The sequence below is a fragment of the Cydia splendana genome, chromosome 13 (assembly GCF_910591565.1).
Source record: "Cydia splendana chromosome 13, ilCydSple1.2, whole genome shotgun sequence".
Lineage (NCBI taxonomy): Eukaryota > Metazoa > Arthropoda > Insecta > Lepidoptera > Tortricidae > Cydia > Cydia splendana.
The window spans coordinates 18,315,874-18,339,494 of NC_085972.1; the positions used below are offsets into that span (position 1 = coordinate 18,315,874).

The 23,621-nt window shown below is 41.4% G+C and overlaps 1 protein-coding gene across 3 annotated transcripts; it reads left to right on the plus strand.

Annotated features, from left to right (window-relative positions):
* The first annotated feature begins 349 nt into the window (after nucleotides 1-349).
* On the plus strand, nucleotides 350-23,401 carry LOC134796181 (cyclin-dependent kinase 12). 3 transcript variants are annotated; one of them, XM_063768167.1, is made up of 18 exons: nucleotides 350-739; nucleotides 1,076-1,208; nucleotides 1,479-1,893; nucleotides 3,498-3,512; nucleotides 6,270-6,421; nucleotides 7,337-7,475; nucleotides 7,982-8,107; nucleotides 8,729-8,849; nucleotides 10,107-10,409; nucleotides 11,137-11,310; nucleotides 12,541-12,658; nucleotides 13,566-14,488; nucleotides 15,025-15,144; nucleotides 15,275-15,502; nucleotides 15,932-16,128; nucleotides 17,332-17,536; nucleotides 17,889-18,157; nucleotides 18,913-23,401. In XM_063768167.1, exons 2-18 carry the CDS (start codon nucleotides 1,124-1,126, stop codon nucleotides 19,148-19,150), a joined length of 3,828 nt encoding a protein of 1,275 aa, XP_063624237.1. In that variant the 5' UTR covers nucleotides 350-739; nucleotides 1,076-1,123; the 3' UTR covers nucleotides 19,151-23,401. The 3 variants fall into 3 exon arrangements, with proteins under 3 accessions (XP_063624237.1, XP_063624235.1, XP_063624236.1); XM_063768165.1 differs by having other exon boundaries at nucleotides 353-739; nucleotides 1,076-1,893; XM_063768166.1 differs by lacking the exon at nucleotides 3,498-3,512 and having other exon boundaries at nucleotides 359-739; nucleotides 1,076-1,893.
* The last annotated feature ends 220 nt before the right edge of the window (nucleotides 23,402-23,621 follow it).

Sequence of the window (23,621 nt, forward strand, 5' to 3'; positions counted from 1 at the left end):
CATTGCACGCATTTTGTAGTAAAATCCATACGAAACGCCCATTTATGTTATTGATTTATTTTGAAACACTACATTTTTATGAAACAACACGAGTATTTACTAGGTATTCTTTCACAAAAAGGCTAATTTATGATAGCAATTATTTTTTAGATTATTTGGCACGTACGTGTAACGTAATCATACGTTTGTGAGCATGGGTTTCCGGCGGAAACAGATGTAGCTTTGTGTTTATGCAACTATTTAACTTTTAAAGATTTTATAAGCTAATTGAAGTAATTAGTCCTTTATTATTTTACTGTTGTACTTTATAAAATAAAGTATAAATAATTAATTATTGGCAATATGTTTATAACTGCTTAAAACTTTATTATATTTAAAATTCGCGCTATATACAAACCATAGAGAAGAAACTACTTGATTCAATTCACGTTCACGGCTCACGTTTGCGATAGATGATGAAATGAAATGAAAAAGCAAATGGCTACTGCAATCCGACGTACTAAAATTCCTAATAAAAAGAATCCGATGTAATTCGATGATAAATGCACTCTTTATGATCATGATTAGCAAAATAAGGCTCTAAAGCTACTAAAAAACTAAGATATAATAATATTCCAGGCTTAAAACTTGCCTAAACTAGGAAAAATACAAAGATATTAAATCCTATCAAGTACTATTTAGGAATTTCGCTAATATATTGTTTTGTGTGTGAAGCTGATTCACGTCCGTTTATGTTTAGGTAAGTCTTTATGTTATTGTTTTTATGTTTTTGCATGTGTGTTATGGTGTTTTTAATTTTATTAGTGTCCACTTTTCTTTACGGAAATTGCAAGTGGTCTCGTCTCAAGTCATATATATTTTTAGCTAAATATAGTCAAACTAGCGCTTCCTAGTTTAACGTAATAAAATAACAGTACTTTTTCCGCGCATGCATAACCGAGATGGAGACAATATTAATGATAATGACTCTCAAGTTTCAATCATAATTTAGTTTGTTAGTGATCAAAGTGGTTATCTCTTATCAGTGTGATGTTGACAACAGTCGGACTTGGACTCAGTGTGCTGGTTGTTTCAGTTGATGTAATGTGAAGTTGTTGCCCGGGCGGAGCGCCGCCCCACGGCCATGGAGCGGTACGAGAAGAGGCACAGCAAACACCACAAGGAGAAGCACAAAAAGCGATTGCACAAAAAGCACAGGAGCTCTAGCGGTACCCATGACCAATCTTATGCAACAGCTAACTCTCACAAGCCGCTGGTGGAGTACTCGGATGTCAGCTCCGAGGCTCTGTCGGCCCCGGAGGCCGGCGAGATCGAGAGCGAGGCGAGCTCCATCAGCCGGCACATCGCCGACGACCTCGACCGGACGAGGAAGTCCCACTCGATACGCACATTTGTCGACGACAAGACGATATCGGTCACGACGACGAGCCGACGCATTGTAGACGAGTACGCTCTTACCCGTGATTCTTCTTCGGCAGCATCTAAGAAGAGGCGCAGCTTAGACTTTGTGGAAACGGAGTTGGAGCTAGAAGATCAACGGTTTAAGAAGAAGAAGGATAAGCGGAAGAAGGACAAAAGAAAGAAAAAGAAGAAAAGCAAGCACCGGTCGAGATCCGCTAGCTTAGAAAGTGTATCTCCGGATGATAACTTGCCTACGGCTACGCCTGGGAGGCCACCAAGTCCTCAGAGATATGCTCAAGTGCCTGTGAGCGAATGGGAAAAGGCCTCATCTCCGTTGCAAAATGGTTCTTGCTCACCGGTATCTCCATCAACACCGCCGCCACTTGTCAGAGAAGTTCGTCGAGATCCATCGCCGAGGCTGCGCCCTCCGATCATTGCAGAGCCCTTGCATCCATTGCCTTACTCTCCCAGAGAGAGATCTCCACTAATGAGGTGAGCAATGATTATTAATTTATTATTAATGCATGATAATACATTCTGCTTGCATGCTTTTATTGCCAATAGTAGGACAAACAAGTCTTAGAGCCTTGAATCAAATTGAAATTCAATTCCACTAAAGTTGTTGAAAGAGACATTGCTTGTCCAGCTATGGTTTTTGTGGCAAAACTAAAAAAAAATGCTAGAACTAACATTTTTGTGATTTTATTTAAATCTTTGTGTATTGTAAATGCATACTATGAATTACCTACTCATGATGTTATGACTATTGATTAATGCATAGGTATTTTATGAATTCTTATGACCTAAAAGTTAACTATAATGTTACTTTAAATCTTCCTTTTCATTTTAATTTGTTTTATATTCATGTAAACACATTACAATCAAATTTAAGCACATCTAAATTTTTTTTCTAAAACAAAACCTAAAGTACAAAACTATTTCCATTATGGATTTATTAAATAAAGACCAGTACCAACAACTATTGAATAAAAACCGCTTTGTTGGATAATGTAATATCTATAACTATGAAACTTTTATGTAGTTCAGAAATAAGATTTGGTCTCCATTTATTTATCTAATCAAATAAGGTAAATCTCTAGTAACACTGATTATTTTAGAGTTAGACCAAGAAAAGTCTGCAACGATTTTGATAGCACACGCAGTGCAAGTGTTATTTTAAACGTCAAACTTCTATGAAATTATGACGTATTAAGTAACACTTGCACTGAGTGTGCTATCAAAATCGCTGCAGTCTTTTCTTGGTCTAACCATAGTACAGTTTTGTTTATATCTTTCACATAATATGGGACAGCTTTTTTATGATATAGGTAGGAGGCAAACAAGCACACAAATCACGATTTACAAGTTTTACCTTTGAACTATCAGAACCCTGTTATTCTAACAGTAAATTCAATTTGTGCTTTTTCAAGGGACAAAACTTGCAACAAATTTTTGGACATCATCATAAACTAATGCCATTATTAAAACCATATTACTGACTACATACTTGATTAAAGAAATTGTTGACACATTTCTATAAATTTTCAAAATATTATTTCTTGGGTAATTTTTTCTAAATTTCTGGAATATTCCACTTAAGCTTGAGGTATCCAGACAGTCTGGACCAGACATCTATATTACATTGCGTGGATCCTTAAAAAAAAAAAATTTCGTCATTCCCATAGAAAATATCGAGATCAGATCTACCAAAATGGCTAATTTTCTTTTCGTGATTTTAAGACAACCTGTATATTATTATTATTTTTTTAAAAGGAGAGGACTTCGTATGTGTGTTCATAGTCATAAAACAATATTTACAATTCAATTACTGTAGTCTGTATCTTTAGGTATTTAAATAAAAGTAAACAAAATCTAGCCTCAAAACTTGAGGGTTTTTATGTAGTATGTGTAATTACATGATCAAATAATGTAGGTTAATGTCAGGTCGTTCAGTGACTGATCAGGTTGGTTAACCAATAAATGTTATTACTACCCGAAAATTTACAAATAGTTTGTTTACTTTTATTTAAATACCTAAATATACAGTTTCGAATAATGTAACCGTTTTTATTTAACGTGTTTTCTCTTTCACGCAGCCATATTGATACAAGGTAATTAATTTCTAATGCAATAATTTATGTTTATGTTTTATTCATTCTTAGCATTACATAACCATATGTATATGGCAACGAGAGTTGTGGTTGCGCACACCATGTACAGTTGCCATGTCAGAGATATCCGAGCGGCCGAGGTGCTCAAAAATATCTGAACATGCGCTTAAAGCGTCTACGTAATATAGGCTTTGTTGAGATACTTATGAACACCATGGCCGCTCCGTTGTATTCGAAGGCGACTGTACAGTTTGTATTTTTAAATGGGGAGATGCTTTAGATCCCCTGCCGTGAGGCAATTATCTTAGAAAACTAATCTTAACTTAATTTTGATCATTGGCATTCACTGTTTTTTAACCGACGAAAAAAACGGAGGAGGTTCTCAAGTCGACGCGTATATTTTTTTTTATGTATGACCACGTTTAACTTTTTACAGAGTAGTTCGATTTTGATAATTATTTTTTTAATACTTAATAAATAAAATCTGCCAAATAAACTTTAGAACTTTACCCAGCCAGAGTTAGACCAAGAAAAGTATGCAACGATTTTGATAGCATACGCAGTGCCAGTGTTATTTATACGTCATAATTCATAAAAATTGATGTTTAAATCTTTAAGATAACACTTGCACTGCGTGTGCTATCAAAATCGTTGCAGACTTGTCTTGGTTTAACTCTATACCTTTAACCTCGTAAGACCCGTACAAACTTTTCCTAATTTGAACCTTGTTCTATATGAAAATTGGAATCAATTTTGATTGTTTTAAGCGTAATCAGGCGTGGCTCACTCCGCGATTTCGTCGCTTTGCTACAGGTAGCTAAAAGTACATCCGTTCCACACCAATTTTGGTGGCTAGCCATAAGCCGCGCGTGGCGCTGTCGCCACCTTGCGGCCATATCTGTCCTAATCGTAACAGACGCGTTTTGTTAGAGAGTGAGTCTTCTGTACTGTACCTAGTACTATTATTTATTCTGTGGCGTAATGAAACAAAAGAAATGCCTGTTTATTTGGTTCATGGAAGGTTCTAATTCGATTGCAACGAATATGTAGGTTGGATAATTCGCCAGTAACTGGTCACCCCAAACCAAAAATGAATTCTATTCACCTATAAATAGAATTCATTTTAGTATAAGGTTGCCAGTTATTGAAACCTTATACTAAAATGAATTCTGTTTATAGGTGAATAGAATTCATTTTTACTTTAGGGCGGTCAGTTAATGGTGAATTACCTACATTGTAATCTCACGAGGTTAAACAGCTGTTTATCTTTTATATTCACCTAAATATGGATTTTGACCAAAATTAAGTTAGCTTAACAAAACACAAAATTACATTCATTAGGGCTGATTTAGACGGCGAGCGAACTCGCATGCGACTTTAGTTACATTGCGGGCTGTTGGTTACGTTCAATTCAACCGACCAATCAAAAACCGCAATGTAATGAAACTCACATGCGAGTTCTCGGATCGTCATCGTCTAAACTAAATGAGCCCTTAATTATTCGTTCATTACTTAGTTGTGTGTGTAATTCATTCACACAACTCTTGTTGCCTGTATTATAATTAGTATAAAATTCTGCCGTCCTAACAACATATGCAGTAATCGCAGTTGAAAAGTCATCCAATTGTTTATCTTGTGTTCTCTTTGAATAAGTTCTTTATTTAAACGATGATTTTCGTGCAAGTACTGCACATACAATAAGCAGGGCAGAATTAAATAAATAGCTTGGTACAGTAGCCCGCAAATGGCATTGATTGGAAGCTCACACTTGCTAGCATTTGTACAAGTAGGCTTAGCAGAGGAGCGCCGCGACAGTTGGTATCTCGCCCGCAGGATTCACTACCCGTTTCTCTAATTAATACAGTTTGAAAAAGACGGGTAGTCTATCTCGCCGGCGAGATACTGTCGCGGCGCTTCTGTGCTAAGCCTGCAGGTAGGCCATGCATAGAACGACGAATTTGCCGCGCGAGGCAACTCGCTCTCTGAAGGCGTAGCTCGTTCGAGGCTTCGCGGCCGCGCGGCAATATCATCGCGTGACTTTTCATAGCTAATCTAGCTTGTGATTGACTTTTAATCCATTAGCTTTTCTACCTTAACACAAAAATAATTAACTCGTCAAAGACACGCATGGTACTTGTAGTATTAACTTTATGATTATCAGGATAAAGTGGTAATTCAAATGTAAAATACTTTCATTCACAAGCTAGAGTGCAGGTGTAAGTTCACATGGCAACACTGATTCCATGTTGTTGATTTAAGCTGTTGTCCTTAGTTACCGCATAGTGCGGCATTACATGCAGTTTTCCCATATAACTTGCAATGTAAACTTGTTTGAATACAATTCGCATAATCTTGAAGCAAATTAAATTTAGCATTATTTGGAAATTTAATCTAAAACGTGAAGTTTTTAATGACGAAAGTTTCATGTGAAAAATGGTAAAATGTGTAGTGTTTTGTTAAATTTTATTAACCTTTTGATCGCCATTTCTCATACCCAACAGGCATACGCCAACATTCATCATTCATACATCATTCATCATTGGTACAATCTAACAGTTTTACTTAAAAACGTGAAGATTAATTTGACAGCACGTGCTAAATGTTCTCTGCTATGGGTACAAACTCAAGACGCCTTTGAGGATTGAGGATACTGGGCGTTCAAAGGGTTAATATTCTCCTCCATTTTATCAAAATCAACAACATTTCACGAAAATAAATCAATTCGTTCTAAAATATGCGCCATACTTGCCCTCACAGGAGAAGACAGAAATCAACTACACCTCATACGCCGGTTGCGCCCCCGTACCACGAGACCGTGACGATAGACTCGGGAGACGAACAGGAGTATGAACACAGACGGGATTATTGGCCTGAACACAGGCCCCAGTCACCCATCATGATAATTTCTGGTAATTTATTTAGAAATTTAAATCAGGCAACAAGGCCCATATTACAAATACCTTACAGACTAACATACATATGTATATTATAAACTTAAAACTAAACACTATTTAGTCGACAAAACGGCGTGGCTCCGTAGCATCGGCTGCTCTTGTGTCGGATTCGGCAGTTTTCCCCGGAACCTCCGAAACACGACTCCTTTCGGCCAGAAGTCTGCGCACTCGATGGTCCCCTGCAGCGGTCGCAATATCCTATTTTCTTCTTCTAAATATGTATGTATATGCGATAGACTACCTGATAGAATTCCACAACATATGCTGTCGACCACGTGCCATGAGACAGTGACGGAGTCCATGTTCTGCGACGAGCAGGAGTACAAAAAATTGGAATACGTTGTCTGCCTCTATCGCTCGAATATACAAGATCGGCCACAGGCCCCAACAAGGCCTCAGTCACCTGGCAACATGTTTTTTAGATTTAGACCAATGGTAGAGGCTTTCTGTATAATATCACTGATGCAACATTTATTCTAAAAATGTACAAGTGTATTCAATGTTAAAATCTTCTTAAAACTATAGATATGGCAAACCCTATCATAATAAAGCGAAAAAAATGCTTCCAAGGTCACGTGCAGTACACACAATAGTTAACATACAGTCGTCGTACGCACTTATTATTTTACAGAATGAAATAACTGCGAGCACGTATGGGCCCTAAGTGTAAGGCCTGAGTGGACGCTCGAGTTGAGCGTGCAGCGGGGCGGGGCGTGCGGCGTGCATGTTAAACAAATGCAAACGTGTAGGAGCGGCCTTAGTGCACGCTGCTCAAATCACTTGTGAGCCCGACGCCACGCTGCACGCCCCGCCGAACGCTCCGCTTCGAGCGTCCACTCAGGCCTTACACTAAGTGTGTTTTTTTTGCAGACTCCCCTGAAAGGGCGATATCACGAGGCCGCGGAGACTACAGCCCGCGGCGGCATCGGCGCCGCTCGCGGGGCTCGCCGCGTCGCCGGCACCGCAGCCGGGATAGAGACCGCCACCGGGACATCAGAGGCTCCGGCAGGTCAGTGACCTGACACCTGTTCTCACGTAGATACTCAAGAGTGGGTATATCGCGACTACAGCCAGCGGCGACGCCGAAGTCGCTATCGAGACCGACACCGGGACGTCGTAGGCTCCGGCAGGTAGGTAAATGAAAAGTATATCTATCTATCAGTGACCTCTCACCCAACACCTGTAGGCTGGTGTTTAGATACTCAAGAGACTTATATACGATGTGATATAACCATATTACGGGGCAAACTACCGCTTGAGACGTCACCGCGACATCAGAGGTTTCGGCAGTTCAGTGACATCTCTTGTAATGTAGATCGAGAGCTGATATAGTGCGACACCGTAGCCTCGACTGCGACGGATACCGCAAAATTAGAGGCTCCGGCAGATCAATGACCTCTTACTCATTCGAGGTCTAGTATAACCTATCATAGTGGTATGGAAAGCCTAGGCGAAGAGAATTTCGTTTCTTATTTGCTATAAATATTGAAATGTACCAATCCCCATATGTTTCAGACGGTCCCCGTCACGCACATCGCTAAAACGCCGACGTTCGTTATCGCGCGGCCGGCGGCGCGGTTCATCACCGTCTCCACCGAGACACCGAGTCCGGCATCGCGAGCCTTCGCGGGATCGACACAGGTATGTTTACTATAAGTCACTCTTTACTTTATAGACCCTATTGATATAGGAATAGAGTCCACAGCCTTAACACACAGGGCTCCCTTATGCGTCAATACAATAACCGAACCATATAGGTAATTTGTCTTCTCACAATTGCTGAAAATATACTGGAGTGTATAATGTAGTTATAATGAATACACAAGTACAGTCGCCATCAGATATATCGGAGCGGCCAAGGTGCTTACAAATATCTGAACACGCCTCTATTGTCAAGGCGGGTTCAGATATTTTTGAGCACCTCGGTCGCTCCGATATATCTGATGGCGACTGTACACTTACATTACGCATGATCGTGTACACACTTAAAGATACACATATTTTATGAAAATAACAGTACGTGAAACTATTTATTCTGTTTCCCCACCATCGGAACGTCATAAATTGGTTTGATTTAGGGCTGAATTTTGTTTGAGACGGCGCGCGAACTCGCATGCGATTTTAGTTACATTGCGGACCATTGAAGTTATATTAACTCAGCCGACCATTCAAATAACGCAATGTAATAAAACTCGCATGCGAGTTCTCGCACCGTCTAAATGAGCCCTTATTCTAGAAAATCATATGACTAATCTATTACAGGCCCAAGCATGACTCCCCGAGTCCACCGTCAGTCCTGCAGCGCAGGATAGACTTCAAAGAGAAGATCAGTGATACGAGCTTGTTCGCTGAACTCGTTAAGGACAAACATAAGAGGGCTAAGGTAAGTAGTTTTTAGGGTTCCGTACCCAAAGGCTAATAACGGGACCCTATTACTAAGACTCCACTTTCCGTCCGTCTGTCTGTCACCAGGCTTTTTTTTTCTACTCCCGTACTTTTTTTTGTCAATAAAGGGTCGTGCAGACGTCTTTAAACCCCTATCTTATAGTTGTCGAGACAAGTCTTTAGTCTATTCCCCAAAAACGCATTTGTGCATACACGCAGTATCTTTTTGGCACTTTTCGATACTTCGTGTAATGACCACTTAAAAAATATTGTATGAAATACACTGTTGCCAATCTTATTTTAAATGATAAACAAGTGAACCATAGACATTTTTTTTTTAATTTCATTCGTTCTTTTAGGTAGATACGGTATGTAGAAGTCCACTAGATGACATGAAAAATATATGTTAAATTTACAATTTTATTTCAAAGTAAGTGCTTGGTCGTAGAAAAAGTATTGTATGCAACGTTGTTTAACTGAGTCAAAACATACTCGTGGCGTCTTTATTAACAATTTTCGGCTTCGCCTCAAATTGTTACTCACGCCACTCGCCTTTTTGACCTCTTTTAAACAACGGTGGCATTAAATACTATTTTATTTTCTGTCATTAGTATGATTTTAAAGAATGATTGAGTCGAAAGAGAACGCCCCCGCAAACATTAACCTTTTGAACGCACAGACGGCAATTGACGTCAACGCAAAATCGTGACAACGACGCCAAAGACGTCATTTGACGTCGATCGTTCTTTGATGAAAATCTACTGAAAAACACCCCACTTTTAGGTTGGCATTATTTATTCACAAAACTAAATTTTACCCCCGTGGCGTCAGTGGCACGGCAAATGGATGCGCCGTTTGGCGTTCAAAAGGTTAAAATATTCTAAATTCAAAAATCACATAACCTTATTGCATTTTCTTAATCGAAGCATAACAAATGGATATGCAATAATCTTGACTTTTGAAGCCAAGGTTTTAAGGTTACAAGTATTAACAACCATTGACTGGCTTTACGGACAATAATAATGAGGCATGACAGGGGCCAGCGCCAACGCGATTGGTTGATGAGTTCGCATCACGCGCGGGATTGGTTGATGAGTTCGCATCACGCGCGCTATTGGTCGCAACTAGTTGCGTTAGACTGCACGTTTGGCTGGAATTCGTGAGTCACACCGCTAAACTAGTACCATTTGTAGTGCCCGTAAGGCCAGTCCATAGATATATATACGTTAATGTTAACAACACAAATTTCCTACAGAAACTACAAGAGATCCTAGACCAAAAGGAGGAGGAGTCGCAGGGTGCGATATCCACGAGCACCTCCATCAACAACCCGGAGGTGCTCACCATCGACGAGCTCTCCAACGCCACCTCGGACAGCGCCTCGCAACTCAAGGAGAACGGAGACGCCCCGGTCCCGGTCCCGGTCCCGGCGCCGACGAGCGAGAAGGAAGTAGCCGCCATCCCGCTCCCGCCGCCGCCCATGCTGCCGCCGCCAGAGTTCGGCGCCCTGGCCGCTGTCGACAACACTGAGGACACTGTCAAGAGCAACGGAGAAGAGGTACTGTAGGGACCGTGCGCGTTGGAGGGTCTGCCATCTTGTGGCCTGAATCGGGTTATTCCCACTAGTTACCACCAAGTTGTTACCAGTGGTAACTACTGGGAAATAAAAGGTGGGAATTTTTTTCCCAGTATATTTCGTTTTTTTTAGCATTAGAAATAAGGTAAACAATCTTGATGTGTCTTTTAATTGAAAAACACAATTTAAAAATAAGGTACGGTAAATATGTAACAATTATGAATCTAATACGATCATTTATATTCTTCTGCTTTCATAAGTAATAGTTACTGTTTTTTTAAAAGCGTTTTTCAATTAAAAGACATGTTAAGATCGCTTACCTTCTTTCAAGTTCTTTATAATGCTAAAAAAAAACGAACTATAGTTACCAGTGATGAAAGGTGGAAAAAAAAATCCAAATAGTTACCACTGGTAACAACTTGGTGGTAACTAGAGGTATTAACCCCCTGAATCGGAAACATGTGCACATGTACATTGCCAAAGCAAGTGCTACCATCTACCGTTCTCGTCGGTACGTTTCTTTATGCATAGTAGGTTCTGCCATCTTGTGGGCTACATCGGAAGCATAAACGACACATTTACGCCTCGCGCCAAAAATCGGGCATATAAATTTAAGGAACACCAAAGCGTTGCAGCTTTATAGCCCCTGACCTCTGCTAGCACCGTGACTAGTACTGTTACTTGACACGATCGTACTAATATTTTGCAGGTGAAACAGCCTACCCCGCCGGCCCCGACCGCAGTGGCGACCCCGACGCCGGCCCTCCCTCCCCTCCCCAAAGTGGGGGGTAGCGTGGTAGACGGCGTCTACTTCAACAGCCAGCAGCCGCCGCCGCCCAAGCCCAAGAGTCTCGTCAAGCTGCCCATGCCGCCCAACACTCAGGTACGACAAAATCTATAGTTACTTACTTACTGCTGAGGCGCAGCGACCCGAAGTGGATCTTGGCCTCCGACACCAAAGACCGCCATGCTACTCTGTCCAAAGCCGTTTATGTCCAGTCGACGGCGCCGAGTTCGCTAAGGTCTATTCTCTCTACTTCTGTGTAGTTAATTATACAAAACTAGAGATCGTCTAAACTCTGCACCGACTTGGCAGCGACAAAAAGTTACAACGCCACTTGAAATGTCAAACTTTCATGGACATTTCACTATGGTGGCGCTCCCATACTCATCGCTTGCCAAATCGATGAAGAGTTATACGCGTTTTAGACTACACTATTTCTCGGGACCCTATTTAACCTGCCTTTCCCTGGATGCAGTGCCCTGCTGCCTTTCCTAAATCTGTTTAGACCGCCCTATCCGAGATATAGAGCCCATGAAATAATGTAGTCTAAATTGAGTTTTAGCTTATAGTTCGTTTTTTTTAGCATTAGAAAGAACTTGTAAGAAGGTAAGCGATCTTGACATGTCTTTTAATTGAAAAACGCTTTTAAAAAATCATTAACTATTACTTATGAATGCAGAAGAATATAAATGATCGTATTAGATCCATAATTGTTACATATTTGCCGTGACTTATTTTTATAACGTGTTTTTCAATTAAAAGACACATCAAGATTGTTTACCTTATTTCTAACGCTAAAAAAAAACGAACTATAGGAGGAATCTATTCGTTTTTAGGGTTCCGTACCCAAAGGGTAAAACGGGACCCTATTACTAAGACTTCGCTGTCCGTCCGTCCGTCCGTCCGTCCGTCCGTCCGTCCGTCCGTCCGTCCGTCCGTCCGTCTGTCACCAGGCTGTATCTCACGAACCGTGATAGCTAGACAGTTGAAATTTTCACAGATGATGTATTTCTGTTGCCGCTATAACAACAAATACTAAAAACAGAATAAAATAAAGATTTAAATGGGGCTCCCATACAACAAACGTGATTTTTGACCAAAGTTAAGCAACGTCGGGAGTGGTCAGTATTTGGATGGGTGACCGTTTTTTTTTTTGCTTTTTTTTTGTTTTTTTTTTGCATTATGGTACGGAACCCTTCGTGCGTGAGTCCGACTCGCACTTGCCCGGTTTTTATTCCAGCACCGCGCTCAGCATTACATAGTTACCGGCCGGTTCTAATTCCTTCCTTTCCTTCCTTAATTTAAAGGTTTACTGAATTTCTTTTTCAGGTCGACGACCTAAAAACGCTCGCGAACGAAAGTCCGCTCAGCACGCCGTCGCCCAGCCCCGTCAAGAAACCCGAAAAACCTAAGAAGACTGGAATCATGAACTTGCCAATGCCACCTGGTAAAAAAAAACTCTGCATTTAAAATGTAGCATAAAATTAGAATCTGTGCACACTGAACTTTTAGTTGTTCTATCTGTCCAATTTCTTTGTCCAATGTCATTGCATCTCACTCGCTCATTAAGCAAAATGTGGGACGCAATACACATTGGACAAAGAAATTTGATAGGTGGAATACCAAAACGCAATCCTAAGGCAATTTTATAAAAAGAGATTGTAATGGCCAGCGTTGCCTTAGACACGTATATCAGATATATGGACATATCAGGTTTTTTTAAAAACAACTTTTTGTCTTGATAATGATAACTAACGTTTTTGGTGATTACCTAAATCAGATTCGATAATTTTATTGCAACTAGATGTTATGAAAGTTGGTCGTTATGAAGGAAAAGAATACGGTACATTACATGAATAGGGTATTTGACGGTATTTAAAATAAATTATTTCACACCATGCATGAAATAAAGTACCAGATAATTATTAGAAAAACATAGATATCAGTTATTTTTAACCATAAGTTCTATTTAATAAATCGGATAAAAATATAATAAAAAGTAGGTAAGTAACCGTCACGTCATTGAGTAATTTTTCATACAAATTCCATATATGGCTGGTATTTCACCTATCCAATTTCTTTGTCCAATGTGTATTGCGTCTCACATTTTGCTTTAATGAGAGAGTGAGAGGCAATGAAATTGGACAAAGAAATTGGACAGGTGGAATACCAGCCTTAGCAAATCGTTTTGACAGTCCTAAAAAAGAAACTGATTTGACTAGTAGGAGGTAGGAGAATCCCCTATTGAAATGTCCGGATCGTGCATTTGCGCCGCGAGTACGCACGCGTGTTTGATTCACTATTATACAGTTGAAATGAAACCTTATATCTACAGCATATAGTTGTATTTCCAGTGATCCCGGGGTCGGAGGAGCTGAGCGGCGACGAGCTGGACGGCAGCACGCCGCCGCCGGCCGCCAGCGACCACTACTCGCACGTGTTCAACTCCAGGAAGGGCAAGGAGAACGTACGTATAGTTGTGTTGCCAGTGATCCCGGGGTCGGAGGAGCTGAGCGGCGACGAGCTGGACGGCAGCACGCCGCCGCCGGCCGCCAGCGACCACTACTCGCACGTGTTCAACTCCAGGAAGGGCAAGGAGAACGTACGTATAGTTGTGTTGCCAGTGATCCCGGGGTCGGAGGAGCTGAGCGGCGACGAGCTGGACGGCAGCACGCCGCCGCCGGCCGCCAGCGACCACTACTCGCACGTGTTCAACTCCAGGAAGGGCAAGGAGAACGTACGTATAGTTGTGTTGCCAGTGATCCCGGGGTCGGAGGAGCTGAGCGGCGACGAGCTGGACGGCAGCACGCCGCCGCCGGCCGCCAGCGACCACTACTCGCACGTGTTCAACTCCAGGAAGGGCAAGGAGAACGTACGTATAGTTGTGTTGCCAGTGATCCCGGGGTCGGAGGAGCTGAGCGGCGACGAGCTGGACGGCAGCACGCCGCCGCCGGCCGCCAGCGACCACTACTCGCACGTGTTCAACTCCAGGAAGGGCAAGGAGAACGTACGTATAGTTGTGTTGCCAGTGATCCCGGGGTCGGAGGAGCTGAGCGGCGACGAGCTGGACGGCAGCACGCCGCCGCCGGCCGCCAGCGACCACTACTCGCACGTGTTCAACTCCAGGAAGGGCAAGGAGAACGTACGTATAGTTGTGTTGCCAGTGATCCCGGGGTCGGAGGAGCTGAGCGGCGACGAGCTGGACGGCAGCACGCCGCCGCCGGCCGCCAGCGACCACTACTCGCACGTGTTCAACTCCAGGAAGGGCAAGGAGAACGTACGTATAGTTGTGTTTCCATATGTATGCACAACTTAGCGTCAATAGTAGTGGATGATATATGAGTATACGATAGATGAGTATATGTCTCGCAATATTCTTTATGCTGTTGTTTATAGCTACAGATATAGTTTACGCGAGTGGCTCTATATATACGCAAGCATCCACAGACACATATCTATGTTTCTGGAGCAGGTGAAGGTGATATAGGCTTCACTTTTAGCCGACTTTTTTAAAGTGTTTATAGGGTTCCGTAGCCAAAGGGTAAAACGGGACCCTATTACTAAGACTCCGCTGTCCGTCCGTCCGTCTGTCACCAGGCTGTATCTCACAAACCGTGATAGCTAGACAGTTGAAATTTTCACAGATGATGTATTTCTGTTGCCGTTATAACAACAAATACTAAAAAGTACGGAACCCTCGGTGGGCGAGTCCGGCTCGTACTTGTCCGGTTTTTTTGTAAACCATTTTTTCTTTCGAAGTTCAGTTATGACAAAAATAAGATCCCTGTATTCATTGATAATCTATTGTTTCAGTCGCTGTCGAAACTAAAAAGGCCTCGGATCTTGAAACGGCGCGGGTCCAAGGTGGTGCCCGTGGCCACGCCCACGCACCACGCCAAGGACTGGGGCGAGAAGTGCGTCGACGGCTTCCAGGTTTGTACTAATATAACATTACTTCGATTTGATAATATACTTCGTCCTACAGGGCCTATAAGGCTCATGTTATGCACGAGAGGGATTGGGCTAAGGAAACCTTACTTAACAAAATCCCCTCCATTTTCAGGTGATAACCCAAATCGGCGAAGGCACCTACGGGCAAGTGTACAAAGCGCGCGACAAGAACACCAACCAGCTGGTCGCGCTCAAGAAGGTCCGCCTCGAGAATGAGAAGGAAGGTTTCCCCATCACGGCCGTGCGAGAAATCAAGATTCTACGCCAGCTGAACCATAAGAACATCGTCAATCTGAGGGAGATTGTCACGGATAAACAGGATGCCTTGGACTTTAGGAAGGTATGTACATATTGCTATTTTTGAAGATTCTAGCTAGATACTGCTTTAGGGTGAACCATCTTAATGTAATATCCCTGGGTGAATCAACTAGTTCTTGTTGTTAGTCTGTCCTTTCACTTAGATTACAATACTGTCCGATTTCTAAGATCAAGTTCGCCATTTATTTACAATGGCGTACTTAATCTTAGAAAAACGGACGGACTATACCATCTTATATTATCGACCTTGGTAGATGGCCCGTTGTGGAAAGGGCTTACTAACCAGCTCTTAGGAGACTGTAACCATAGCAACAAGTGACAAGAAAAAGTTGATTCACTCCCCTAACAAACAAAATTATAATTCATAAAAATCAATGATAGATAAAAAAAATATGGACGCACACCCTAATTTAAAGTTTGGAACATTCATAATAAAACTAACACTTTTCAGGACAAAGGCTCATTCTACCTAGTATTCGAATACATGGACCACGACTTGATGGGTCTACTGGAGTCCAAAATGGTGGACTTCACAGAGTCGCACAACGCGAGCATCATGCGCCAGCTGCTCGACGGGCTCGCGTACTGCCACAGGAAGAATTTCCTGCATAGGGATATCAAGTGTAGCAATATACTTATGAACAATAAGTGAGTATCTATAAATGCTTGTGTTCTGTGTAGAAAAATCCTGCATCACACTCTTATTGGGTCCAAAGACATATGTAACTTCGTATAAGACGAATAAAGTCTAAGGAAAAAACGTGCCTCGGAATTCAAGTAAAAGTCATTCTCGAATAGATGCCGCACACACCTTTAGCCTATCCTCGGCTAGATGGCGTGACGACACCGTTTCATATTTAACAATTTTAACACATAGATATCAGTGAATGAACATGGATCAAAATGATATAAAAATAATAAAATAATTTATCCATATATATACATTTTTTGATAACTTTATACGTTTTCATTTTGAGTTTTAGTTGTGTGTCGGTAGATGGCAGTAAATTTACAGTGACTACACAATTTACAATGACAGGACCCCTCTATACTATCTATTCTTTTTGTTGGGTCTAATTCTCGCGTCAAATTTAACTTTATTTAGTTTACGAATCGCATGTTAGATGGCGCTGTTTCGTGTACGTAACAATCCTGAATCGCGCTATCAAGATTTTTTTGGAATATTGAGTCTAGTCGCATGTAATTTTTGTCTAGTTCACGAAACGCATGCTAGATGGCGTTATTCTGTATAGTAGAAATCCTGAAACGCGCTATTAAATTTTTTCTTGCTATAATGACTGTCAGCGTAAAATCAATTGTTTAGTTTATGAATCGCACGTTAGATGGCGCGGTTCTGTGTACAAAAAAAATCTGTATCGCGCTATCAAAGAGGATTTGAAGAAGAGAGTTACTGTCATGGTAAATTATGTAGCTACAGTTCATTTACTGCCATCTTTCGACAGAAGATTAAACCTGTTTGAACGCCATTTGATTTTGATCCTTATTCTTTAACTGATATGTGTTAACTTTTTAAATATTAATATTCACGCCATCTACTCGAGCATAGGCTGAAGGTTGTGGCGCCATCGCTCGAAAACATGGAACCATACCTTTGGCCTATAGTCGAGTAGATGGCGTGAATATTAATATTTAATAAGTTAACACATATCACTGAAAGAATAAGGATCAAAGTCAAATGGCGTTCTAACAGTTTTATGTTCTGTCGAAAGATGGCAGTAAATTTACAGTGGCTACATAATTTACTTTGACAATCCGTCTCTATAGACTTTATTCTCTTTGGCGCTATTAAGACTTTTCTTGGAATAGTGACACCACCATAAACTTTTTCAGGGGCGAAGTGAAGCTCGGCGACTTCGGTCTGGCGCGGCTGTGGTCGGCCGAGGACCGCGCTCGGCCGTACACCAACAAGGTGATCACGCTGTGGTACCGCCCGCCCGAGCTGCTGCTGGGCGAGGAGCGCTACGGACCCGCCGTCGACGTGTGGTCCATGGGCTGCATCCTGGGCGAGCTGTTCCTCAAGCACCCCGTCTTCCAGGTGAGGATACCTCGAACGAGGCCATCTCAATTGAGGCCACCTCAAATGTAGCCACTTCAAGTGATACCATCTCAATTGAGACCACCTCAAATGTAACCACTTCAAATGAGACCATCTCATGAGGCCTCTCAAATGTAGCCACTTCAAGTGAGGCCATTTCAAATAAATCCACCTCAAATGAAGCCACTAAGGTGAGGCCATCTTAAATGAGAATACGTTAAAATTAACGGAAAGGTCCTCAATATATCAGATTTCGCACCACCTAATAAATTTTTATGGCTATTACCGAGATCACATGCAATACCTACTTTACACATGCAACCAAGAGCTACCATATGAGTTGTTATTCCAGGCGAACGTGGAAATGATGCAGCTAGAGATGATCTCCCGCGTGTGCGGCACGCCCGTCCCCGGCGTGTGGCCCAACGTCGTCAACCTGCCGCTCTGGCACACGCTGCGGCCCAAGCGCTTCCACAAGCGCTGCGTGCGCGACCACTTCGCCTTCATGCCCGCACACGCCCTGTCTCTGCTAGATAGAATGTTGGAGTTAGATCCGGATAAGCGGGTGACGGCGGAAGACGCCCTCAAGAGTCCTTGGCTGAAGAATGTGGTTCCAGACCAGTGAGTATTTATTTGTATAAGCGCTGTGTGTGGGACCAGCTTGCTTGCATGCCCGCACAGGCACTGTCTGCTAGATAGGATGCTGGAGCTAGATCCTCATAAGAAGGTGACGGCGGAAGACGCCCTCAAGAGTCCTTGGCTGAAGAATGTGGTTCCAGATCAGTGAGTATTTATTTGTATAAGCGCTTTGTGTGGGACCAGCTTGCTTGCATGCCCGCACAGGCACTGTCTGCTAGATAGGATGCTGGGGCTAGATCCTCATAAGAAGGTGACGGCGGAAGACGCCCTCAAGAGTCCTTGGCTGAAGAATGTGGTTCCAGATCAGTGAGTATTTATTTGTATAAGCGCTTTGTGTGGGACCAGCTTGCTTGCATGCCCGCACAGGCACTGTCTGCTAGATAGGACGCTGGAGCTAGATCCTGATAAGCAGGTGACGGCGGAGGATGCCCTTAAGGGTCCTTGGTTGAAGAATGTAATTCCAGACCAGTGAGTATCACACACTATAGTAGTACTAGGTTCTACAGGCGATAAGTCCGCGATCCTGTCCGTACATGCGTTTAGTCTACATACCATGCAGTGCAAGCCAGATTAGGTAAGGTTTCAATTCTTATAGAACAGGGTATATGATACATAATTTCTGTTCTAACAGCAACATGCATGCATGCCAGGCCTGACCATTTGTAAATCTTATCTCGTTGCAATAAGATTCACGAATGGGCAAACCGTAGCGATGACAAACTTAACAATGTGTTCAGGATGCCGGGACCCTCCCTCCCGACATGGCAGGACTGCCACGAGCTGTGGTCCAAGCAGCGGCGGCGGCAGCAGCGCGAGCACGAGCAGAAGCCCAAGCCCTACGGCGAGGAGGCCAAGGAGGCCTTCAAGCAGGACTCCTCCAACCAGTCCGACGCCTCCTTCAAGAGCGAGCCCTACAAGGAGCTCCCCGCGCCGCCGCCGCAGGCGCAGCCCGACACCGCGCCGCCCGTCAAATAGTACACGGAGTACTACTACGGACATTATGGATAGGGTAATGGTGCTGTGTTACAGATCTTGACCGAGCATGATATATGTACATCTGTTTTGAGCTGTTGATAAATTATAAATATGTATGTCTGGTATCATTTTTCGGTGAGAAATTGAAATAGAAAAATTTAGTTCTTGTGGACTCTTAACCGCCAACTAAAGTATGCATTTTATTGAGCGCAATTGCATTAGGACCCTTACGGGTTTGAAATAATTAAGGATGTTGTCATGCCCGGTTGAGGATTTAATTTGTGATGGTGTCTAGTGGTTCTGAATTGTGGATTTTGAAGGTTCGGTCTGTAGTGGTTCATGCATTTGTGTTCATACGGTAGAACCGTTTGTGCCTGTCGGCATCTACATGACTCTAGTTAAATCGGTCCCAATGTATATTCAAAATTATAATCGAGAACCAAAATTCTGTAATAAAATTTAACCAAAGTATAAGTTCTGGAGAGAGCTATGTATAAAAGTCGCAAATTGTGCATAAATATGTAAATACTGTCTCGGAGTATATGATTTTCAAAGTAGGAACATTTTTGTTCTTGTTTTTACCCTTAACTTATAGTACGCGAAATTTACATGTATAAATCGATGAATATATCAGTTAAAAGACGTATTAATATAATTCTGTGATTGTTTTAATGACCGATATCGGAATTGACCTATTTACGCCACGAGTCTGGGTATCGTGTAATCCTTCGTTAGTTTTAATTTAGAATAATAAAGGTCCTTATTATAATAAATTAGTTTTATTTTTGTTACAAAGGACCCTGGACCCAAATGTAGTACGCATTTATAATATATATAAGTATGTAAGTAATATGTATATTACGGCGTGCCTACACGCGAATTTCTAGGTATACAGATTATGTAAAACGATAATATTACTGTTAATAGGATAAAGCCTTCTCAGATTACTGTACATTTAACGAATTGGACGAGTCACTTTATGTATTATTTTTGTAAGAACATGTAAATAGTTGCTTGAGTAGGTATCGTAATTAGTTGCTATTACGATAATTCTGTTCCATTTGTATAAGAATCTTCCATGAATTGCGCGATTTCAATGAATTATTGTTGTGAAGGGTAACTAGATAAAAAGTTTGTAAGTATCCCTTGAAAAAATATCGCGTACAGATGTAGTGCATAATTGTTTTCCATCGTATTTTCTCGGAAACGTTCGTACTTGTTATTCTACTTTAGTCGACCTCAGTACTTTTTGTACCGAGACTGACTGAAATAGCAAGACATGTTCGTGCGTTTCCGTGAAAAGACGATGGAAAATAATTATGCACTACATCTGTGGTTGACTATTTCTTTGTTATTGTTTTCATACAAAATTACAAATTGTGCTTGCATTTTGGCAATTTGACACTTTCATTGCGTGCTTGACTTTGGTTGTATATTTTCGTATGAAGTCAATTTTGCTGTAGGACGCGTTAAAAATTGGTAGGCTGATTCTAGAGTTGCGTTCAGATGCATTATTTTACATTAATATATAACAATTAAAATCTACAAGAAATATTAACTATTTCACAACGAAAAGCCGCCTTTGACAGTCATCACTATACTTTAATAACCTAAAAAGTTATTTATAGGTTATTAATGTACTAATTTGACAGCTGTCATCATATCCGGCGGCGACCGCAGACTTCCAGATTTTGATCATGGCCTCCTAAGGCCTATAGGTAGGAACCTATAGGACTTATTAAGTTCGATGAAATTTAAATCATTTTAAATAGGTACAGAGTTGCATTTGTTTTGTCCCGTTCAATTTTTAAACCAAACAAAATCAACTCCGTCTTGTTTCACTGTAGATTCAAATTTCACTGACAATTATTGCTTTTTATTACCTTATATGTATGGCCCAGCCTAAGGTGGATAGATCTCATGATAAATTGAATTATACCGCCGTCCTACCGTTTAGCCGTTTGTAGGACGGCTCGTAGTCCGCAACCCCCATACACAATCCTACCCAACGAGGCGGACTACGAGGCGGCCGACACGGTAGGAGTGTGAATGGGGGGCTTTACTCAGGGTGGTATTCCATCTGTCCAGCCGGCCTAGCCAAGGTTACAATCGCTATCGCTTCGACAACGAAACGCTTTGTGTCTCTCTATCACTCTTCCATATTAGTGTGACAGTGACAGTTGCGTTTCGATCGCTACGGAGCGTAAGCGATTGGCATGTTGGCTACGCGGCCTGTATCATTGTCCAATGTGTATTACGTCTCACATTTTTGCTTAATGAGAGAGTGAGACGCTATGACATTGGACAGGTGGAATACCACCCTCAGTCACGCTCAGTGACGTAAATTCAACTTTCACGCATAGACGTAACAATCAAATTCCCAAACCGTTTATTCATTAGACTTAAGTAGTATGACAATAAACAGTTATATCGCGCTCTAAAATCAGCCTAACACTTGAAAATGATACTTGTACTATATAGCTGTAAGATATGCCCTATTTTAAATAATCCGGAGTTTGGGAGAAACACATCAGTGTTTTATACCTGTTATGAGCGTGTTTTAATTATTTAGGAATGCAGCGTTAGTTTACTGAAATACTATATATAGTTCGTTTTTTTTAACATTAGAAAGAAGGTAAGCGATCTTGACAAGTCTTTTAATTGAAAATGCTTTAAAAAAAATCAGTAACTATTACTTATGAAAGCAGAAGAATATAAATGATCGTATTTGATTCATAATTGTTACATATTTGCCGTGACTTATTATTTAAACGTGTTTTTCAATTAAAAGACATCAAGATTGTTTACCTTATTTCTAATGCTAAAAAAAACGAACTATATACTCTGGCACACCCACTTTATCAGTAGAAAAAGGCGTGAAATCAAGTTTTCTGTGGGCGGACGGTTCGCGCCTACATTTTTTAAACTTGCCGTTTTTCTACAGACTGAAATGGCTTGCTGTTCAGAGCAATAATTTCACGTATTTAATGGAAATATACGTAAGAGTGGGGTATGTTTTGTAGCTTAATACACTTGAAATCTGTACATAATTTAAAAATTTAATTTTTTTTGTACTATGCAGGCTCTAATTGATCTACCTAAGTGACACCCCACACTAGCGTCTTTTAACACATTCAGTGCCAGCGGGAGCTACGCGCTACGAGAGTAGCCGGTAACACGGGAAAACCCGCATGTAGCGGAAAGCGCCTACTAACAGAGAACCCGCCTAGCGGGTCGCTGGCAGTGAATGTGTTAAGCGTCGAAGTCTAGTCAGCGCTACGGAAAATTACGTCGCTGCGCAGTTGCGCCAATGTTGCGTCGAGCAGCAGCCTTAGAGTTGACTAGACGGCGACACTCGGGAGACGCTAGTTGGGGTGGCCCTAATCCTTATTTTTCAGTACTTTGTTTGGCTATTTTTGATGCTTACTGTGTACCACTAGATGTCATCTCTTGAAGAGTTCCGAGCCAGTTATTCGTTTTAGGGTCGGTTACACCAAACTGTTTGTCATCGTTAAAGAGTTTGCTAAATTTTATTGTATGGAAGCGCCGACGCGCCGGGTGACGCTGGCGTTGATCAGTCTATCAAATGCGCATGGTGGAACTGGCATCATAGAGTAATATAGTAAAGAAAGAGTCGTAATAACTCCATACATCAGTTTTCTTACCAAAACGCGCGTTATTTCGCAGTCGACATCTAGCGTCAAGTAGTGGAACTATCTGTATACCCATACTTGACACCAGATGTCACAAGTGCTACACTGACGAAAAATGTACTACTAAAACAATTTACAACTAATATTATAAGCAGAAGGGGTTGAAAATAGACTTATATTAGTTAATCCGGTTATAATATTAGCTGAAAATTGTTGAGCATTAAAGTTTTCGTTTGTCGCGAGATATTTATTGTCAACTAGCAGTACTGATAAATTCCGCTACATGACGCTAGATGTCGACTACGAAATAACGCGCGTTTTGGTAAGAAAACTGATGTATGGACTTACCACTATTTCTTTACTTATTAGAGTAATATACTCTATGTTGGCGCTTAATAAGTTGCTTTTAGTATTCTTGAGAAAATAGTATACTCATTTCTAGAAATTATGTGCCGTCACCGATGTTGTTTTCATAGTTTTTTTTAATGTATTTTGTAAGACTGAAAATGAAATTGTAAGGATGTTTGTCACCGAAACTCTGGATTGTTAAACTGTATAAATGTAACATTTTTTTAATTAAATTGAATGAAATGTTTTACTATCTTGTTTTCATTCGACAATTTGAATTTAGTTTTAGGATAATACGGTATAAGGATTTAGTAACCGGAGACGCCTTGGCTGTCATTTTCTGTATAAAACAGTCTGCCGATTTTTGCGGGGGAGGGGTACGTCAAATGTATTTTACATGATTTGCTTTTGTACATGATTTGAACGTAACGTACAAATAGAATAGCCATGTCAGATAAACGTTCAGTCCA

Coding starts and splice junctions, on each gene's coding strand:
- LOC134796181 (XM_063768165.1), top strand. CDS start 1,124: ATGGAGCGGTACGAGAAGAGGCACAGCAAACACCACAAGGAGAAGCAC. Junction 7,476..7,981: donor GACATCAGAGGCTCCGGCAG/GTCAGTGACCTG, acceptor CATATGTTTCAG/ACGGTCCCCGTCACGCACAT. Junction 8,108..8,728: donor CCTTCGCGGGATCGACACAG/GTATGTTTACTA, acceptor AATCTATTACAG/GCCCAAGCATGACTCCCCGA.